At 43.6% G+C, this 18,759-nt stretch overlaps 1 protein-coding gene across 3 annotated transcripts; it reads right to left on the reverse strand.

The window, feature by feature from the left end:
* Positions 1-1,933: 1,933 nt before the first annotated feature.
* On the reverse strand, positions 1,934-17,410 carry kmt5b (lysine methyltransferase 5B). 3 transcript variants are annotated; one of them, XM_052152656.1, is made up of 10 exons: positions 17,156-17,410; positions 15,827-16,028; positions 13,120-13,267; positions 12,865-13,030; positions 12,661-12,770; positions 12,412-12,578; positions 12,302-12,321; positions 12,062-12,198; positions 4,713-4,912; positions 1,934-4,551 (listed from the first exon to the last, which is right to left on the reverse strand). In XM_052152656.1, the coding sequence occupies exons 2-10, from the start codon at positions 15,978-15,980 to the stop codon at positions 3,203-3,205; spliced, it is 2,451 nt and encodes an 816-aa protein (XP_052008616.1). In that variant the 5' UTR covers positions 15,981-16,028; positions 17,156-17,410; the 3' UTR covers positions 1,934-3,202. The 3 variants fall into 3 exon arrangements, with proteins under 3 accessions (XP_052008616.1, XP_052008615.1, XP_052008613.1); XM_052152655.1 differs by having other exon boundaries at positions 16,901-17,410; XM_052152653.1 differs by having other exon boundaries at positions 15,827-16,140; positions 16,901-17,410.
* Between the last annotated feature and the right edge of the window lie 1,349 nt (positions 17,411-18,759).

The following is an 18,759-nucleotide window of genomic DNA, read 5'->3' on the forward strand; positions in this document are numbered from 1 at the left end:
CGTGCCATTTGGCTTGAAATAAATAGCTTAAATTAGGAGAACTCTATTGAGGAAAATATATATCCATCTTAATTGTGGTTGTGTCAAAGTTTAAAAAGATTAATAATAGCAGAAAAGGTCTGTTCAAACAGAAAACTTTCTTGCACAAAAAAGACTTAACGCAGTGCTATGAACAGAGCGGATCAAGGAGGCCTGTAACATGAAGCTAGTTTAGGTGGTTAGCCAGATAAGTTTTAGTTTGGTTTACGTCAACCCTGGGTTTAAGGTACCATGCATGGGTTGTCCTTTACCGGTGTTCATCGCCAGAGTAACATACATTCTGCAGCAGATTTTGTTCTGGGTACAGATCACTAACAGATATTGGACAAATCAGTTTTGAGTAAAGACCCAGCGAACAATATTGTAATAATGTTTTTATCCAATGTACTTAATACGGCATGTGTAGGGATTTTTTTTTCCACGTTATTGATACGGATTTTCACAACATTCCAGAAACATTGTTATGTCAGATAGTCCCGCCCCCAACTGACGCCATTGGTTGAGTAATGTTGTTGGGGTGGGTCCACTGATCAGTGGGTTGGTCTAAGCAGGTTGCTCAAAACAAACACAGGAAATTTTTAGCTGTCCATTTAGTTCAGCAAATTAAAACACAACGTGGACAAAAGCAAAAACACTTTCGGTGTGAAACAGCCTCTAAGTTCCTCAAATAAACTAGTCAAAAATGCGTTTTAAATTTTACTCCAATCATGTAATATAAAAATATTTTTTTTATTTTCTCTTTTTTTTTTTTTGTATATCAAGACAAATACAAATACGTCCAAATACATTTCTTTATTAGTCATAACTTGATCCATGCTCTGCAGATTTCTGAACTATTCAAGTGCCAGTCATTCATTCAATTTTACACATCCCTTCTCACTAGGGTTGCCAAATTTCTACCAGCCAAATACAGTATCATTCCAGCTTTAAATATGGGACTTTTTTCAGTGGGTCTCCGGCATGAGATGCAGCGCAATGGTTAAAATGAAGAAGATTACTTTTTGTTTAACTAAACTAATAAGCTAAATGATAAAAGTACCATAGTATTACCAGTTTTTGGACATGTAGGATACCATTGTAAACATTCAGAACCATGATTGATACCATCATTGTACAATGATTTTGCCTCGTTTTTGCTCTGAGGTCCAAAATTTAAATGCCAGAACATAATACAATTACATTATATTAATAAGAAGAAAAACATGAAGTGAGAGTACCAGAAAGTGTCAGTTCTATAAAGAGGATTATGAGGTCAGAGTGAAAGCTACAGAGATGACAGGATAAAGTGAGGGAGCAGAGATGAGAGAAAGTGATGAGACAAGAAAAACAATCCAAGCCCTAACAAAATAGCACTGTGGCATTACCGTGGTAATACCATGGTACTGAATACATGGTACTTTTCGTACCACTGTCTCCTTAAGATAATTCGCTTATAATATATTCCTCTTTTGTAAATTGCTTTGGACAAAAGCGTCTGCCAAATGAATAAATGTAAAATGTACTGAATGATTGCTATATTCATATTTCATAATATTTTCATGTTATTCCAAAGTCAAAAAATACAGAGGTTTTACTATGGTGCATGTCAAAAACATAGCATTACCTTGCACCATGTCTGAGAGACATTGTAACACTATGTGAGAAAAGGTGTGGGTGGAGGGCATAGGGGTGATCACTTCTGAATGGAACGCACACCAGCTATGAAACTTTTATGACAGGCTATTCCATTATAGAGTTAAATTCTCTAATCAAACAAACCTGAACCAGCCAATCAAGGTTTTCAGGATTATTTAAAAATTACAGTATGGTGTGTGGAAGAACAGGGCTAAAAGTAAGGTTTGCAGAATGTGGTCTACCATGTTTATGCCACAGCAAAAAAAAAAAAAAAGATTAAAAATGACAAGAAAATATCTTGAAAATGTGTTTTATATTGTTTTCAAGTACTTAAAACAGTTAAATAAAAACAAGTTCCAGAATATACAGAGTGAATAGTATGCCCCCAGATTATGTATACATCCTACATTGTTACTGTCATGATTCTTTAGAGTCAGTTTGTGAACTTGAGACCATTGGAGTTCTGTGATCATAGGATAAAAAGCTGCTAAATTCTTTCAGCCCACAGATGGCAGATCTTTGACACTACAGAATGTAAACTATATAATAACAGAAAAGACAGAGAAAAGTTAAAATAAAATAGCCTTATATGGCAGCTGCCTACTTATAGGGTGAACAATGGAAACACACAACTGCTTTGAATACCTCAGATTTTGTCTAGTTAAAAAAAATAAAAATAATTTAGGCAGAGCACAAAATGCACACAAAACCAAAGTCAATTAGATGTACTGAATTGCACAGTGACCATGATTAAGAAAACAGATTACTGATTAATGATATCTTAGTACAACCCATTTATTGAGGAATTTTACCCTTAGACACGCTTCTCTATGGACTTCCAAAGTCACACAAAAAGATCTGACGTTCACAGAATAATAATTAATTGTCCAATATCTTAATGGACCAGCACCAGGCCACCACAATGAGCACCATGGCCTTCCATGGCCAAAATATCTGACACATGATTAAAAAGAATTTTAATACAAAAAAAAAAAAACTTCAAGTGGTGAGACATATATAAATGTAAGTATTTTGTCAAAGCTCCTCTGCATTTTTGCTCAAATATTCCCTTTAGCCTGATCAAGCAGAGGAGACATACATCTTGAATGCATGGGAACACTGTTGTTTCCATATGTGGAGTCAGCCTTTTGAGGTGAAACCAAGCATATGTCTCCCATTTGGAAAAACACCTTGCAATCATCCTACCGCAAAACAAAGCTCAGAGATTTATGGAATAAAACAGTGTACAGCGGAGGAGGGGGGGTCCGGGCTGGAACAACACACGCCCGGCCCCACCTTACTCTGCTCTACAAACAGTTAAGCTGGACATAATGCTAACAAACATCTGCACATTATCAGACTTGGATAGAATTCATACATAACCTGTACACTTTCTACAATATTTATATTCATAGTGAGGAAACAAAGTAGTGCCATCACTTAAATGTAAAGAAAGATATTTTGCCATGATTTAATTGTACATTTGCATTTTCTAATTAAATTAAATTTGTCAAATTAACATGATTGAAACAATGGATATTTACACAGCTTATGCATTGAGTCTTAGAGACTGGTCTTCTCTTCTTCTAGAGGAAATGTCAATGTCTATGGAATCTTTGCCCACAATAAGACGTAGGCGTTTTGCTGGTGGGAGCGGGATGAAATCATCCTCGTTATCAAAGTAGTCCTCCTCTTCTTCCTCAGAGGACAATGACTCCACGTGCATGTTCTGGCCTACCTGAGTGCTCGCCTTATGATCCAGAACATCCCCTACTTCTCTCTTCACTAGCCCTAAAGTGACATCCTCTGGGTAAGCCTGATGCAAGCCTGTGTTGTCCTCCTCTCGTTTCAGCTGTATCTTTAGCTTGGTGGAGCTGCTGTGGGAGCCGTGGTTGAAGCCGTTGTTCAGTTTGGCCACATATTGGCTGCTCCTGTCCTTCTCACGATCTTTACTAAACTTAATGCTGATTTTGGAGGAGCTTGAAGAGTTGGATTCTCTGAGCTCATTTTTACTGCTGCTGCTGTCTCGACGCCTGCGTAGTGTTATCTTGGGGATGCCAGAGTTATTCTGCAAAATCAGCTGAGCATCATAGCGTGTGATCTGACGCTTTTTCTTGCTCTTGCTTCGGCGGAGGGCCTTTCTGCTTTTAGTTGAGCCATTGTAATGCTGGTGATTGCCTGGGAGGCCAAGCACCACCGGCTCGCAGTCGGCTACATCTGCAGCCCGTACTGCATGCTGCCGGTCAGGTACACCCTCCTGGTGAAAGGACTCTCCATAGGAACCAGAGTCTTCACGTTTTACTGTCCTCCTTCGTCTGGGACACATTCCTTTCTTAGGACAGCTTGTCTCCAAACTAGGGGTGTTCATCTGGTGCCCAGGTGTCACAGGGATAAGGTCCCCAAGCTCAGTCTTGAAGACCTCACCACTGTGACCTGTGGCTAAGATAAATGGCTGACTTGATGTTTGTGTACTAATATCAGTCCCCTGAGAACCAAGAGAGGTCCTTGTGGACCTACGAGTTCTGTACACACAAAGTATGCTATCCTTGCATGGGGAAGCACCCTTTTGATTGTTTTCTGATGGGCGCACCACACTGCCTTTGCCTCCAGAGCCCTGATCAGAACCTCGCCTGGGCGTGTCTCTTCTGGGAGGCTCTTTGAGATTCCCATTATCACTCACTCTGCTAGGGGCTTTCGTCCATATGCTTCGACACCGTCTTCTTCCTTTAGGCAAAGGATGTGTGGGCTTTGACTTAAGTATCTTTGGTAAACTTGAGATATTTGCTTGACTTTGTGTAGAGGATGAGGTAGAAGGAGTGCTTGAGAGAGTTTGCCTTGTTGCAGCCTTGGCTTCTCCATGCTTTGTGATACAGGACAGTGACGTCCTCTTCCTTAATGCTGGAGAAACATGGAAGGAAGAAAAGAGAAATCATGAGCTTGAGCTTAAACAGGTTTACAACGGGTTTCCCCTGGCAGCAATAGCACAACGTTCACAAAGTTCCAACATCTATAATGACATAAACCAAGATTATGATAAACCAAGTTATTACATGTCTCACATGTTTGTACAGTGATTGGTTCCGGAGAGTCTGCCTCTGCATTGGAGCTGACAGACTGGCTGTCCGAATGCCTGCAACTTTCCCCCAACTTCTTCAGTCTGTTGAGACGCTTGTCTGTCTCTCTAAGGCCATACTTGCTATTGATCACTGGTGTCTCCACAGGCAACCCCGCTTTCGACTTAAACGCACCAGTGCCCCGCCTGAAAAAAATTCCAAGAGCAAATATTTAATGTTTGTGCTACTAAATTAAATGATTCTTTCAATAGAATAGCATGAAATAATTGTTTATAAACAGACTTTCTCAGGGTTGCTACAGAGTTTCTCAAATGTAAGATTTGTATCCATACATGAACAAGCCCACTCAATCTCTTAAAACAAATAATGTATCACAGATTGTTTTACTCAAACAGGCTGGGCCACACATTTAACAAAGCCTTAACACTGATTATCTTACACATATATTCATGCGATTATCTAATCAGCCAATCATGTGGCTGCAGTGCAATTCATAAAATCATGCACATATGGGTCAGGAGCTTCATTTAATGTTCACATCAGAATGGGGAAAAATGTGATTTCAGTGATTTAGACCGTGGCATGATTGTTGGTGCCAGACAGGCTGGTTTGAGTATTTCTGTAACTGCTGATCGCCTGGGAATTTCACACACAACAGTCTCTAGTGATTTCTCAGAATGGTGCCAAAAACATCCAATGAGTGACAATTCTTCGGACGGAAAAGCCTTGTTGATGAGAGAGGTCAACAGAGAATGACCAGACTGTTTTGAGCTAACAGAAAGGCTATAGTAACTCAGATAACCCCTCTGAACTACTTTATAAATAAGCCCAAAACACACCTGGGACACTTATTTTGAAATGTCAAAGCATATGTGCTTCCAGCTGCACATTTAAGCAGATTACAATCATCTACAATGTATTACAATATAAACAATTTTATAAAACACTGTCAGTATTCATCAGCAGTAGATAATCAGTGATCACTTGTCATTAATGTCCAATACTTGCTGACTGGGAACCGTTCCGCAAATGCTGGAAAAAGTATCACAAGCTCCTCTGTGCTTGGAGAACGTGCAACATTACCGCATCTTGACTTTGACGGATGCGGAACGTGCATTTATTTAATTGATTCATATCCTTTTAAAGTTTAATAAATCACATTAGGCCATGTCATGATTCCTGTCTTTCCGTCCCCAAATTTTTACCTTTAAATAATAATAAAGACTTTTGTTAAACCATTTAAGATATTACAGACTTTTTATGACCTCAAATTATAGAAAACGAATCGGTTACCTAACGTAACCTCGGTTCTCTCTAGATGAGGGAACGAGTATTGCGTAAGCTAGCTTACGCTACGGGAAAGATTAATCTTTTCTGAGATATTGAAGCCAAAAAATTATCCTTAAGTTTGTATCATTTGTCAACGCAGTGCAGCAACTGCAGACCTTGAGCGGGCTAGCTAGCGAGCTCATTGGTTGCTCTGCGGCAACTGCTGCAGCCTATAGATCGAACTTGGCGAACTCGCGTCCAATGAGAGTCGTCCGCGCTTACTGCATCAAAGCCCGCCAAAATGGGCGTGGCTAGAGTGCATATAAGCGTAGTTCGTGAGGCTGGAACCCTGGTTTTCATTGAATGAAGCGAAAGTCGCTCGTGGCGCGAAGCACGGCCGGCTACGCAATACTCGTTCCCTCATCTAGAGAGAACCGAGGTTACGTTAGGTAACCGATTCGTTCTCTTATGAGAGGTTCTCTCGTATTGCGTAAGCTAGCTTACGCTCACGGGAACCCATTGTCAACACCGTCGCGCCAAGCATCCACTGCATGAGCCCCGGGGTGGGGGGACCCGGGGAGCCCTTGTGAGTGGGGAAATAATATTTGGCCGGCAAGAGTGTGGGCCAGTGTGTGTGTAATACATAAGCACATAGTGGGAAGGGAACGACAGAGCGGCGGTGCAGGTCTGTGTGGAATGAGTCCCATCAGTGCAGCTCACCAGGGGAGCTGTAGCGTATTAAACCGCTAGTAGTTTTGCCTGCAGGGCGGGCACTTCCAGATTGTAAAATCTGACAAAGGTGGAGGGAAGCCCAGCCCGCTGCCACACATATGTCGTGAATGGAAATCCCGCTGGACCATGCCCACGATGAGGCCATGCCTCTAGTGGAGTGAGCCCTAATGCCCAACGGGCATGGCAGGTCTTTTGACGCGTATGCGGCAGCAATAGCGTCCGCTATCCATCTAGACAGTGTCTGTTTCGAGCGGCGAGACCTTTGGTGCGCCCTCGAGCGAAACGAAAAGCTGCTCAGAGCATCTGAAAGAGGCAGAGCGCGCAGTATACAATCTCAGTGCTCTGACTGGGCAAAGGAGATTGGCGTCGCGTTCGCTATCGGATGCTGGCAGCGCCGATAGGAAATGACCTGTGCTCTGAAAGGAGTACCGATCACCTTGGGAACATAGCCGTGTCTAGGCTTTAAAATGACCTTGGAGTCACTTGGTCCAAACTCAAGACACGCAGCGCTGACAGACAGCGCGTGAAGGTCTCCCACACATTTGACTGATGACAGGGCAGTCAGAAAACGGTTTTGAGTGAAAGGTATTTCAAATCCACGGATTGAAGTGGTTCGAAAGGGGGCTTTCATAGTTTCGAGAACTATAGAAAGATCCCAGATAGGAACCGATGGGGGCGCTGGGGTTCATCCTTCTAGCTCCCTTGAGGAAGCGGATGACCAGCTCGTTTTTTCCCAGTGACTGGCCGTGCAGGGGTTCAGCGAACGCTGCGACGGCCGCCACATACACTTTGAGCGTGGATGGGGATCTGCCCTTATCCAGCAGCTCTTGTAAAAACACGAGCAGCGACGACACCCCACATGTCCGTGGGTCCAGGTCTCTGTCGGTGCACCATTTTGAAAACTCGTGGAAGAGTCTAGAGTCTTCTCGTGGAAGGGGCTCTAGCGTGTATGATGGTGTTTATTACCCCTTCTGGCAGAGCGACGGGTAGTCGTTGATCACCCACGCGTGCAGCGCCCAGCGCTCTGGGTGGGGATGCCAGATCGTGCCGCGAGCTTGAGAGAGGAGATCTGCTCTCACTGGGATGGGCCACGGCGCTGTCAGTGACAGCTGCGTAAGCTCCGGGAACCATGTCTGATTCTCCCAACGCGGGGCTATGACGCGTTTCCCTGATCCTCTGCATTACCTATGGCAATAGCGAGACGGGAGGGAAGGCGTAAAGCGGGCGGTTGGGCCAGTCCTGGGCCAGCACGTCCTCGCTTTTCGAGAAAAATATTGGGCAGTGAGAGTTCTCTTCTGACGCAAAGAGGTCTATCTCTGCTCTGCCGAATATGCGCCATAACTTCTGGACTGTTTGAGCATGCAGGGACCATTCCCCTGGAGGAATATTGTCTCTGGACAGTCTGTCTGGGCCGTCGTTCAGGTGGCCTGGCACGTGCGTCGCCCTCAGCGAGTGCAGGTGGCACTGGGACCAACTCAGAATGCGTTTCGTCAGATGGAAGAGGTTCCTGGATCTGACACCGCCCTGACGGTTTAGGTAGGATACCACAGATCTGTTGTCTGAACGGACCAGGACGTGGTGACCCTGAATGACCGGGAGAAAGCGCATAAGCGCGTACTCGACCGCTATCATTTCCAGACAATTTATGTGAAGGAGCTTTTCCTGAACTGACCATAGGCCAAAAACCGGAGAGCCCTCGCAGACCGTGCCCCAACCCGTGTTGGACGCATCTGTCGAGATGACTTTTCGGCGAGATACAGCTCCCATCGTCACTCCCCGCTGATACCATTCGGCCACTGTCCAGGGCTGCAGAGCTGAAATACAGGTCTGAGTCACCTTGATCGGCTGCCAGCCTGTGGCCCAAGCCTGGCGAGACGCGCGGGTGTTTAGCCAATGCTGAAGCGGGTGCACGCGCAGTAAACCCAGCTGAAGTACTGCTGCGGCTGAGGCCATGTAACCTAGCACTCTCTGAAATTTTTTCAGAGAAGTGAGGCTGTTCATCTGAAAGGACGCGGCTAGTCGCTGAACACGGCGCGTGCGCTGTGTAGATAAGCGAGCCGTCATAGCCACGGAGTCTAGTTCTATTCCAAGGAAGGAAATTGCCTGACTGGGCTGTAGTGAGCTCTTGGTCCAATTGACTGCAAGACCCAAACTGTTCAGATGGCTGAGGAGTACTGTTCTGTGAGACAGAAGCTCCGTATGTGACTGTGCCATAATCAGCCAGTCGTCCAAATAGTTCAGAATTCGCAAGCCCTGACTCCGCAGGGGTGCGAGCGCCGCATCCATGCACTTCGTGAAAGTACGGGTGCTAAAGACAGGCCGAACGGAAGGACGGTGTATTGATAAACCTGGCCGTCGGGCGAATCTCAAGAATGGCCTGTGACGGGATTTATCTGAATCTGAAAGTAGGCATCTTTCAGATCGAGAGAGATAAACCAGTCCCCTGGCGCGTATGCGCGAGGAGTTTCCTGATTGTAAGCATTTTGAACGGTCTTTTGCAAGCACCTTGTTCAAACCCCTGAGATCTAATATTGGTCTGAGGCCGCCGTCTTTCTTGGGAACAAGAAAATAACGGCTGTAAAACCCCGACTCGCTCAGCTGAAGGCGGCACTTTCTCTATGGCCCTTTTGCACAGAAGGTTTGCTATTTCTGAACGAAGCATGCAGGCTGCTTCCGTGTTCACAATAGTTTCGAGCCAGCTCTGAAGCGGGAGGGCGGCGATCGAACTGTAGCAAACAGCCCTGTTTTATTGTGCTTAACACCCATTTGGATATCCCTGGGATAGCTTCCCACGCTTTGAAGTGTAACGCTAGAGGGTGAATGGCCAAATCGCCCTGATTGCCGCACACAGCGAGCTGAACAGAATGTGTGAGCGCGCTTACTGTGCTTATGCATGACTGCTCACAGACAGCAGGGACAGGCTGTTCTGTGAGTGACTTCCCGATTGAGGTGAATGGGGAAAGAGTCACATCTGTTAAGTGATGCGCGAGCATAGTCACGGGCACGGGACTTACATACAGAGAAGTGTTTGCTGGCCGTGTGACAGAGTGGGCAGAGAATGGGCGCGTGCACGTATTCGTGAACGCGTTTATTGACTCTAACACTCGAGCGGTTTGTGTCCGCTTTATGTGAGTGGGCTCTGATTGGGACACGGGAAGTGTAATGCTTGTGTGTAGAGGTGAACACTGGATTGTGGGCACATTTTCTACACATAAGGCTGGTTGTTTGGCACAGCGGCCAGAGAAGGGGCGCGCGCACGAATTCGTGGGCGCATTTATTGACTAACACTCGAGCGGGCTGTGTCCGCTTTATGTGAGTGGGCTCTGATAGGAACACGGGAAGTGTAATGCTTGTGTGTAGGGGTGAACACTGAATTGTGGGCACATTTTCTACACATAAGGCATGTTTGCTCTTTACAAGATTTCTTTGGGTCGCCATGAAAACGGCGTTTGAGTGCAGGCAAGCGGGCAGTATCACCGGCTTGTTGGCTGCTGAATCCACCACTGTAGTAGCCTGAGAGAGGGGGACTGACAGGGGGCGAAGTTTGACGGTGGTCCGGCCGCGGCGGGACTGAGCCGTCGTTTTTTTTCAACAAGGCTAGGAGGACTTCGGTTGCTCAGGTTTCAGTGCAACCTTAGACCGAGGCCCGCGGGGGGGCGGCGGTCTGCGGCGGCTGTCTGAGCGCCATCGAGGGCGGCCGCCCTGTCGACGCTGAGAAGTCTGACTTTGTTGAGCTGGGCACTGTGAAGAGGCTCGTGCAGGAGGCTGGTCACGTGGGCGGCCTGCAGAGGAGCTAGCGCGACGCGGCAGGAAGAGGTTCATGGCTTGGGTGGCTTTCTGGACTTCTGAAAAGCGGTCAACAATGCCACTCACCGCGGAGCCGAAGAGACCGGTCAGAGAGAGCGGTGCGTTGAGGAACGTGGAGCGCTCTGCTTCTCCCATGTCGGCTAGCGTTAGCCACAGGTGTCTCTCGGTCACAGTCAGCGAGGCCATGCACTTCCCTAGAGCTTGGGCTGCAGCTTTGGTGGCACGAAGGGCGAGGTCTGTCACGCTTCTTAGATCCTGGCCGAGAAAGGCGCGTTCCACGACTTTGCAAGCTCAGTGTGGAGTTCCGGCAGGAGGGGAGCGGCGACGGCTCTGAAGAAAGCAGCCGTCGAGTCTGTTGGGAGCCTGCTCAGGGGGCGGTGACCACTCGAGCCCGAGGCGGTCGACGGCCTGTGTGAGGAGGCGTGTTAGTTCCCCTTCGACTCCGGCGCGGGTCCTGCTGGAATCCTGGGCCGAGGAGGAGGCGTGGGAGCCTGACCACTCCTTGCTGTCCGAAGCCATGATGGAACAGCCCTTATCATCCGCCTCGTCCTCCGAGATGGCAGCAGTGCGGCCGCTGGGCGGCAACTGCGCGTCCCGGGGCGGGAGGGTGAGAGCGATGCTCGAGGGAGAGGCTCGGCGAGGCAGTCGCTTCTATCACCGGTTCTGGCAGCCTTTGGGAGCGGGCGCTTTTCCTGCGCTGGCGGAACAGAAGGCGCGGCGGCTTCGGTTCTGAGCGCTCGAGTCGAGCCCGCAGGGTCGACATCGAAGCTCCTCGCAGAGGTCGCATCCGCCTTCAGCGAGGGCGAGCTCTGCATGCCCCAGTCCCAGGCAGAGAGCGCAGATGATGTGGCGGTCTCCGGCGCTGAGAGGGGCGCGCATGAAGCGCAAGTGGTGCGAGGCATCTTAAAAAGACGCTCGTTACTCTTTTGTGAAGTTCGTTAAGAACTAGCTTGCTCTAAAAAGGATACGCCGCCAGATGGCGTAGCTCGCAGGATGGCTGAAGGTGGCGGAGACGGCCGGCTTCTTCGACGCTGTCCAAGCTTGCTAGATGCCCCTCGAACGGCGACATGGCTTCCAGTTCAGAGATGCGAAGAGCTTCGCTGAAGAGATGAAAATCAGGGTTCCAGCCTACGAACTACGCTTATATGCACTCTAGCCACGCCCATTTTGGCGGGCTTTGATGCAGTAGCGCGGACGCCTCTCATTGGATGCGAGTTCAGCCCAAGTTCGATCTATAGGCTGCAGCAGTTGCCGCAGAGCAACCAATGAGCTCGCTAGCTAGCCCGCTCAAGGTCTGCAGTTGCTGCACTGCGTTGACAAATGATACAAAATTAAGGATAATTTTTTGGCTTCAATATCTCAGAAAAGATGGATCTTTCCTGCAATACGAGAGAACCTCTCGTAAGAGAACTGAATTTAAGACCTGCAGGAACACTGTTTTTGAGGCAAAAGGCTGTTACAGTCATTCATTCCTAAATGCTGAACTGAAAAAACACTGGAAATGAAAGGCATGTAGCACATAATACCTTTCACAAGTATAGCATTCACAGAATTCATTGTTTTCCCCGAAGAATCCATCTCCATAGTAACAGGAGATCTCCTCCCCCGGTTCAATGTCCCGTAGAACCTTCACACAGGCGGTATCTCGACCTGTTGACACAAACTATAACAAACTCCATACATCAGCAAAATATAATTTCCCGTTTCTCAGTTAATTTTCAAGTTAATCTTCATAGGAATCAGAGTCCAGCCTCACATACACTTACCTTGCAATTTGGCCTGCAATCTGTAACAAAAATAGACAAATGCCAATTTACTATGAAAGACAAATCAGGGAACTGATTGTGTCACTGTTCAAGTTCTAAAAGAGAAATACCATGGTTTATAAAAGCTGCTGGTCCCAGCCAAAGTTGAGCACAGTTTTTGCGTGTAGAGTACATGACACTGAAATCATTCTCTCCATGTCGAAGCAACATCCTCTCTTCACTGAGAGACAACTCAGCAATGCACCCCACAAGATGTTCTATTTTATCATTTCTCTTCCTGTAATGCGCAGAGGAAGAAAATATTATTTAAACAGCCAACATAAAGTTGATGATTTGATTTTATAAAGAGGTTAACTCACCAATCTTTTGTTGCTACAATTTTTGCTCCATTTTGCTCCGAGGAGTAGCGATTGCACGGAAGGATCTCAAACCCACTTTCTGAAGCAAACATGCGTAGGTAAACAAACACCTGTCGGTACACAAGATAATAAGGGTAAATTATCATCACTATTTACCATAAATCATGAATTGACATCTTTTAAAATGTTCTGTATAAAATGTACATGCGCTTTGAAGAGCATCTCCTGGGACTTGGTTTTGTTTAAAAAGTGATGTCTCGTCCATTCACCAGATGTCAGAGCTTGGAAAGCTTTATCCATGTTGTCATGCTTTTTAAAATGCTCAATCACCTCCCTCAGCTCAGCTTGACGACCTTTGATTAGTCGAAACCTAAAAAGTAGCACCACATTAACATGAAACACAGGCCTTATGATGGCAGAGATGGAGTAAACATCACAGCCTAACTTAGGCACACAAACCTGGTGTTCATCTTGTGGGTCTGAAAGCCAAGATAAGGGTCCAGGATCAAGCTGGTACTCAGATCATCATATTCACACAGCTCCTTGGCAGTCATTCCCGATGAGGGAACATGGCGCCGTTCTGCCTCTGGGGGCGCCCCACCACAACCTGGTAGGATATTAGCAGTATTAATAAAACCTGACTTCATTTTGGACAAGACCAAGACGCTGCTCTAGCAGTCAAAAAGTTGATTGCATCTAGGGATGTGCCCGAAACATAATATCTTGTTCAGAAAGGCACAAATTTCACGATTCACACCTAATGAATCCCATGCATGCCATCTTAAACCAACCTGAGCACGATGCTGAATTCCTGACCTGAAGTGATGATTTTACAGCGGAGCTCGTCTGTCCATCTCTTAACGTTGATACTTACATCCATTTATATCCACATCACAGACTAAAGGAATATACTGGGTTCAATACAAATTAAGCTCAATCAGCAGCACTTATTAACAGTGTCATTTCAGCTGTAATTTTTTTTTTTAATTGGCTATAACTTCACACAGAAAAGTTTAGTAAGGAATTTTATCACACTAAAATCATGTTAACACACATATTGTTTACATCTTTGTTGTATTTTTGAAACAGTGAGTATTTTAATGTTTATTGATTGGCCCCCATTCACTTCCATTTTTGTGCCTCACTGGAAGCCATGTATTAGCTTTAAAAAAAAAAATTTTTAAATACCCTTTTCTCCCAATTTGAAATGCCCACTTCCCACTACTTAGTAGGTCCTCGGCGTAGCACTGTTACTCACCTCAATCAGGGTGGCGGAGGACAAGCCTCAGTTGCCTCTGCTTCTGAGACAGTCAATCCGCGCATCTTATCACGTGGCTTGTTGTGCATGACACCGAAGACTCACAGCATGTGGAGGCTCATGCTACTCTCTGCGATCCACGCACAACTTACTACGCCCCCATTAAGAACAAGAACCACTAAGCTCGACCACAAGGAGTTTTTGGCCAAAACCGGGCCAATTTGGATGCTTAGGAGACCTGGCACGCCCTGGACTCCAGGGATGGTAGTCAAGATTTTAGTTTTTTTAAAGAAAGGAAGGGGCAAGACAAAATTTATTTTTGTGGTAATCAACATTATGCCACAAATGCTGTGGATTTAGCTTAACTTTTATTGAACCCGGAATATTCCTTTAAGGTTATTATCTGGTTGAGCCTTTATTCTAAAAACATTTAAAATCACCATAAATGTTTAAATGCTTAGGTTTAAATAGAGTGTACATCTATTCAGAATATTCCTGTACATGGAGAAACTAAAAGATTCTCATTGTTTTCCTGCTATTCTCTTCTGGATAAACTAGAGAGGCTCGCTCTTGCCACGATGTCCACTGCATTTAGCAAATTCTGCACGTTATTGAACTAAATAATGATGCCTTCTTTATTAAAATGTGTGCGCACAAATTCAGCCTTGAGTGTATAGTAAAACTTTTCCCCTTTTTGTAGGATATATTAATTTATTCTCATTTATTTTAATATATATATATTATATATTTGTATATATATATTTGTATTTAATACTCTCTGCAAAATTTCACAATTGCTTGATACGTTGTGCCATCAGAACAACACTGGCATACATGTAGATGAAAAACAAAAAGGAACAAATAAAAATTCGGTTTCAGTGTATAGTAAAGGGATAGTTCAGTTATTCACCCTCACGCCATCCCAGATGTGCATGACTTTCTGCTTTGCAGAACACAAATGATTATTTTTAAAACAAATCTCAGCTCTGTAGGCCCTTATAATGCAAGTGAATGGTGACCAAATCTTTGAAGATCCAAAAAGCACATAAAGGCAATCCAGTGGTTAAATCCATGTCTTCAGAAGCCATATGATAAATGTGGGCGAGAAACAGATTTATATTTAAGTTCTTTTTTACTATAAATTCACCTCCTGCCCAGTAGGTGGTGATATGCACAAAGAATGTGAATCGCTAAAAACAAAAGAACAATAACGTGGAACTTTATTGTAAAAAAGGATTTCAATATTGAACCGTTTCTACCCACACTCATGATATCGCTTCTGAAGATACGGATTTAGCCATTGGAGTTTTATGGATTATTTTTATGCTGCCTTTGTGCTTTTTAGAGCTTTGAAGATCTGACCAAGATTCACTTACATTATATGGACCTACAGAGCTGAGATATTCTTCTAAAAATCTTAGTTTGTGTTCAGCAGAAGAAAGTGATACACATAAGGGATGGCATGAGGGTGAGGAAATCATGAGAATTTTCCTTTTTGGGTTAACTATCCCTTTAAAATCAGAAACGCAAGGATAAACCACAGTTAACAACATATTCCACAGTTAATGTTGCATACATATTCAGCTTCATCTGGTAAGCAAAAATTTATAAATACAATTAAATAATAAAAACCTAATAATAATAATAATTATTATTATTAAAAGGCATATACAAGGCATATTTTATTTATAGAAACTGTCAATATAACTATATAAAAATTGAATGTAGTTTTCACGCACTTCCGCTTTAAGCCCCGCCCATATTCGGTTCTATCTGAATACAGATACAAATAATTTTGCAATAACAACAGATACAGATAGCCTACAGATGATGGCTTTGCTGCACACATTTGGTAGCAATTAATTACAGCAAGAACTATTTGTTTATCCAGCTGGCACTGGAACTTACGTCGGCTGCATCTCCTGCCACTTGGGGAGCCCTTGCGCTGACGCAGATGGGCTCTCTGTACGTTTTGCTGCCTAGATTTGCTTACGGGCTGATTACTGGAGAACTTGCTTCCATGTCTCCTGCCATTCAGCAACATGTTCTTGGATTCTCCCATCTACTTCATACCAGCTGGCTGCTTGGAGAAGGTGCATTGAGCTTCTGTCTGCTTGTGAGAAACCATTCAACGAGAAGACAACAGAAACAACTGATCTGCCGTCTTATCTGCCAAACTCCGGGTACTCCGAATCAAACCACACTTCATTCAGTTACTTCACCTACATGAAATGATAACATAGATAAATTGGCATATACTCATCTTCTAAACATCAAAGCCACAATTGAATGTTTAAAATCAGTATCATTGGAACACTGATCACAATAGGGGTGGCTGATTGTTTATATCATAAGGCAGTACATTCAAATCCTGAAATATGTTGTCTGAGATTCTGATCAACTTTTTTCTGTTATTGAGTAGGGAGCGCCACCCACTGGCTCCTCGTGGGAAAAAGAAAACCTTCCTTAAAATAAACCTCAAACCTAGAATTTAAAATCGCGATTGTCTTAAATAATCTCACGTCCACTAATATTTCAAATTCTTATTATTACGCATGTAATATGATTGATAAACTGCATCCGTATCCTTCAGTGTCCACCGTGACTAAAACACACTTCCATCTAAGCAATCGTGCATTTAAATCCCAACACAATCCGTATTAGCAAACCGATTCAGGTTGTCACAAAACAGTGCATTATTGAGCCAATCGTTTCGAGAAAGCCCTGCTAATGTAATATATCGGCTTTATATCGTTCAAATAAGCGAGTTAGGTCGCTTTAAGTGTGGCTAAACCCCTACATTAGCAGTTCAAGTAAATACTTGGTTAATGCTAACCTAGCTAGCTAACAAAACAATGAGGCTTGTAGAACCGGTAGCCCAAATATCTCCTCAAACAAGGCCTAAGTCGATTTTAAAGCGCCACAATCGTTGAGCTAAAAGCACGATTGCAGCAACACACTTTTATTTTTCTGAATAGTTACCCAGAGGTGGACGTTACCGGGTGATCAAGGAGACTCACACTGGGAATAAATGTGCAGCTAACTGCGAGACTGCTAACCGACACCCGGAAAAGCCTGATACAGGGAGTGATCTCGCGCACCGTGTCCAAACACCATAAATACTCGCTTTTCTTCCACGTAAATGCTTGCCCTTCACCAAAGTCCAATGCGATCAAAAACATCACCAAAAACTGTCATATTGAGAGAAAAAATAAATAAAGCGTCTGAAAATATTACATTAAAATTCAAGATGGCGGTGGGTTCCAGATAAACAGAGACGACCGAGAAAGAAATATACCCAAAATATTTGGATTAGCGGCTCTAATTTGACAATAACTCCTAACTCATCCCAAAACCGTCCAAATAACGCAGTCGTACATGGAGAAGATGGATGGACATTGATCAGACGCTATAAACGCCCCGGCAAACTCTGATGTATACAAAGAGAGCGTTGTTGTTATTCCCCTTTAAATGTGCACTTGCGACTCAGTGTGCTTGTGCTTCCTTAGAGCAGCATTAGCATCCCGCTACACTATCACTCTCGTGTACTCGGACTTTTCTGTACACAGTTTCTCAGCTCTAACTACTTAAGCAACTGTTAGAACAGATAGTATGTGCAATTGTAAAGAAAAGTGAAAAATATGAACAGCAAATGGCAGGGCTGTTTCCCCACAAGCTGATAGAGAAATTGTAGCCTAGTCATGTAGAAAACACATTACAAATTCAAGTATGATAATTTGTTCTGGATTGTGAAATTGTGAAGAAAATGTGTAAGAACGAACGCAACACAGATTTGAGTATATGTGCAAAATGGTAGAACATAATTTTTTCTCCCATTTCTAGTTTCTTCAAATTGTTCCACAGCTAACATTTTATTGAGAAAAAAAGAAGAAATATACATTGAATTAAAATTGTGGTTGTGTACCAATAAATGTTGACTATTGCATAATTTAAAATATTGTTTCAGATATTTTCTTTTGTCGTGTGTGTGTGTGTGTGTATAATATATATATGTATATATATATATATATATATATATATATATATATATATATATGTATATATATATATATGAGCAAATCCCTTTATTATAGACAGCTGGTCAAAAGTTTTGAAACACTTGACTGAAATGTTTCTCATGATCTTAAACATATTTTGATCTGAAGGCATATGCTTATATCTTTGAAATTAGTTTTGTAGTCAGAAATATAATTGTGCCACCATATTAATTTATTTCATTACAAAACTAAAATAACAGTAGCATACAGTTTATTAAGCATCCCAGGGTGATTCCTCAAGAAGTTGGTTGAGAAAATGTTAAGAGAACATCTAGGCAAAGGGTGACTATTTTGATGAAGATGCTTAAATATAACACAGTTTTAATTTTTTTATTTGGTTTAGTCACAACATAATTCCCATATTTCCATTTCGATTATTCCATAGTTTTGATGGCTTTACTATCATTCTAAAATGTGAAGAAAAAAAAAAGAATAATATATAATAAAGAATGAGTAAGTGTTTAAACAAATTTGACCGTGTGTGTGTGTGTGTGTGTGTGTGTGTGTGTGTGTGTGTGTGTGTGTATCTCTGCTAATCTGTCAGATATTTGTTAAATACAAGACTAGCAGCGATGGAGGAATCAGGAATGTGTTAAAAAAATTGCTTAAACTATTGTTACAGAAAACAGGATAGCAGATATCGAAAGACTTTCTTCCGATCAGCGCTTTCAATCTAAATTCAGTTTGAACTAAAAGGCGAACGTCCACAAAACTGTTCTCGGATCAGGTGTAAACACTCCAGGCTGTTGCACGCACATTGATGATGTCATCAGCAAGAAAAAC

Source organism: Xyrauchen texanus, chromosome 21 (genome assembly GCF_025860055.1).
Source record: "Xyrauchen texanus isolate HMW12.3.18 chromosome 21, RBS_HiC_50CHRs, whole genome shotgun sequence".
In the NCBI taxonomy this organism is placed as follows: domain Eukaryota; kingdom Metazoa; phylum Chordata; class Actinopteri; order Cypriniformes; family Catostomidae; genus Xyrauchen; species Xyrauchen texanus.

Bases quoted from the DNA above. Each gene is read 5' to 3' on its own strand.
- kmt5b (XM_052152656.1), bottom strand. From the start codon at position 15,980: ATGGGAGAATCCAAGAACATGTTGCTGAATGGCAGGAGACATGGAAGC. The intron at 13,268-15,826 runs GTAAGTTCCAGT...ATATCCTACCAG, and splicing joins TGGCAGGAGATGCAGCCGAC to GTTGTGGTGGGGCGCCCCCA. The intron at 12,771-12,864 runs GTACATTTTATA...GTGTACCGACAG, and splicing joins AGATGCTCTTCAAAGCGCAT to GTGTTTGTTTACCTACGCAT.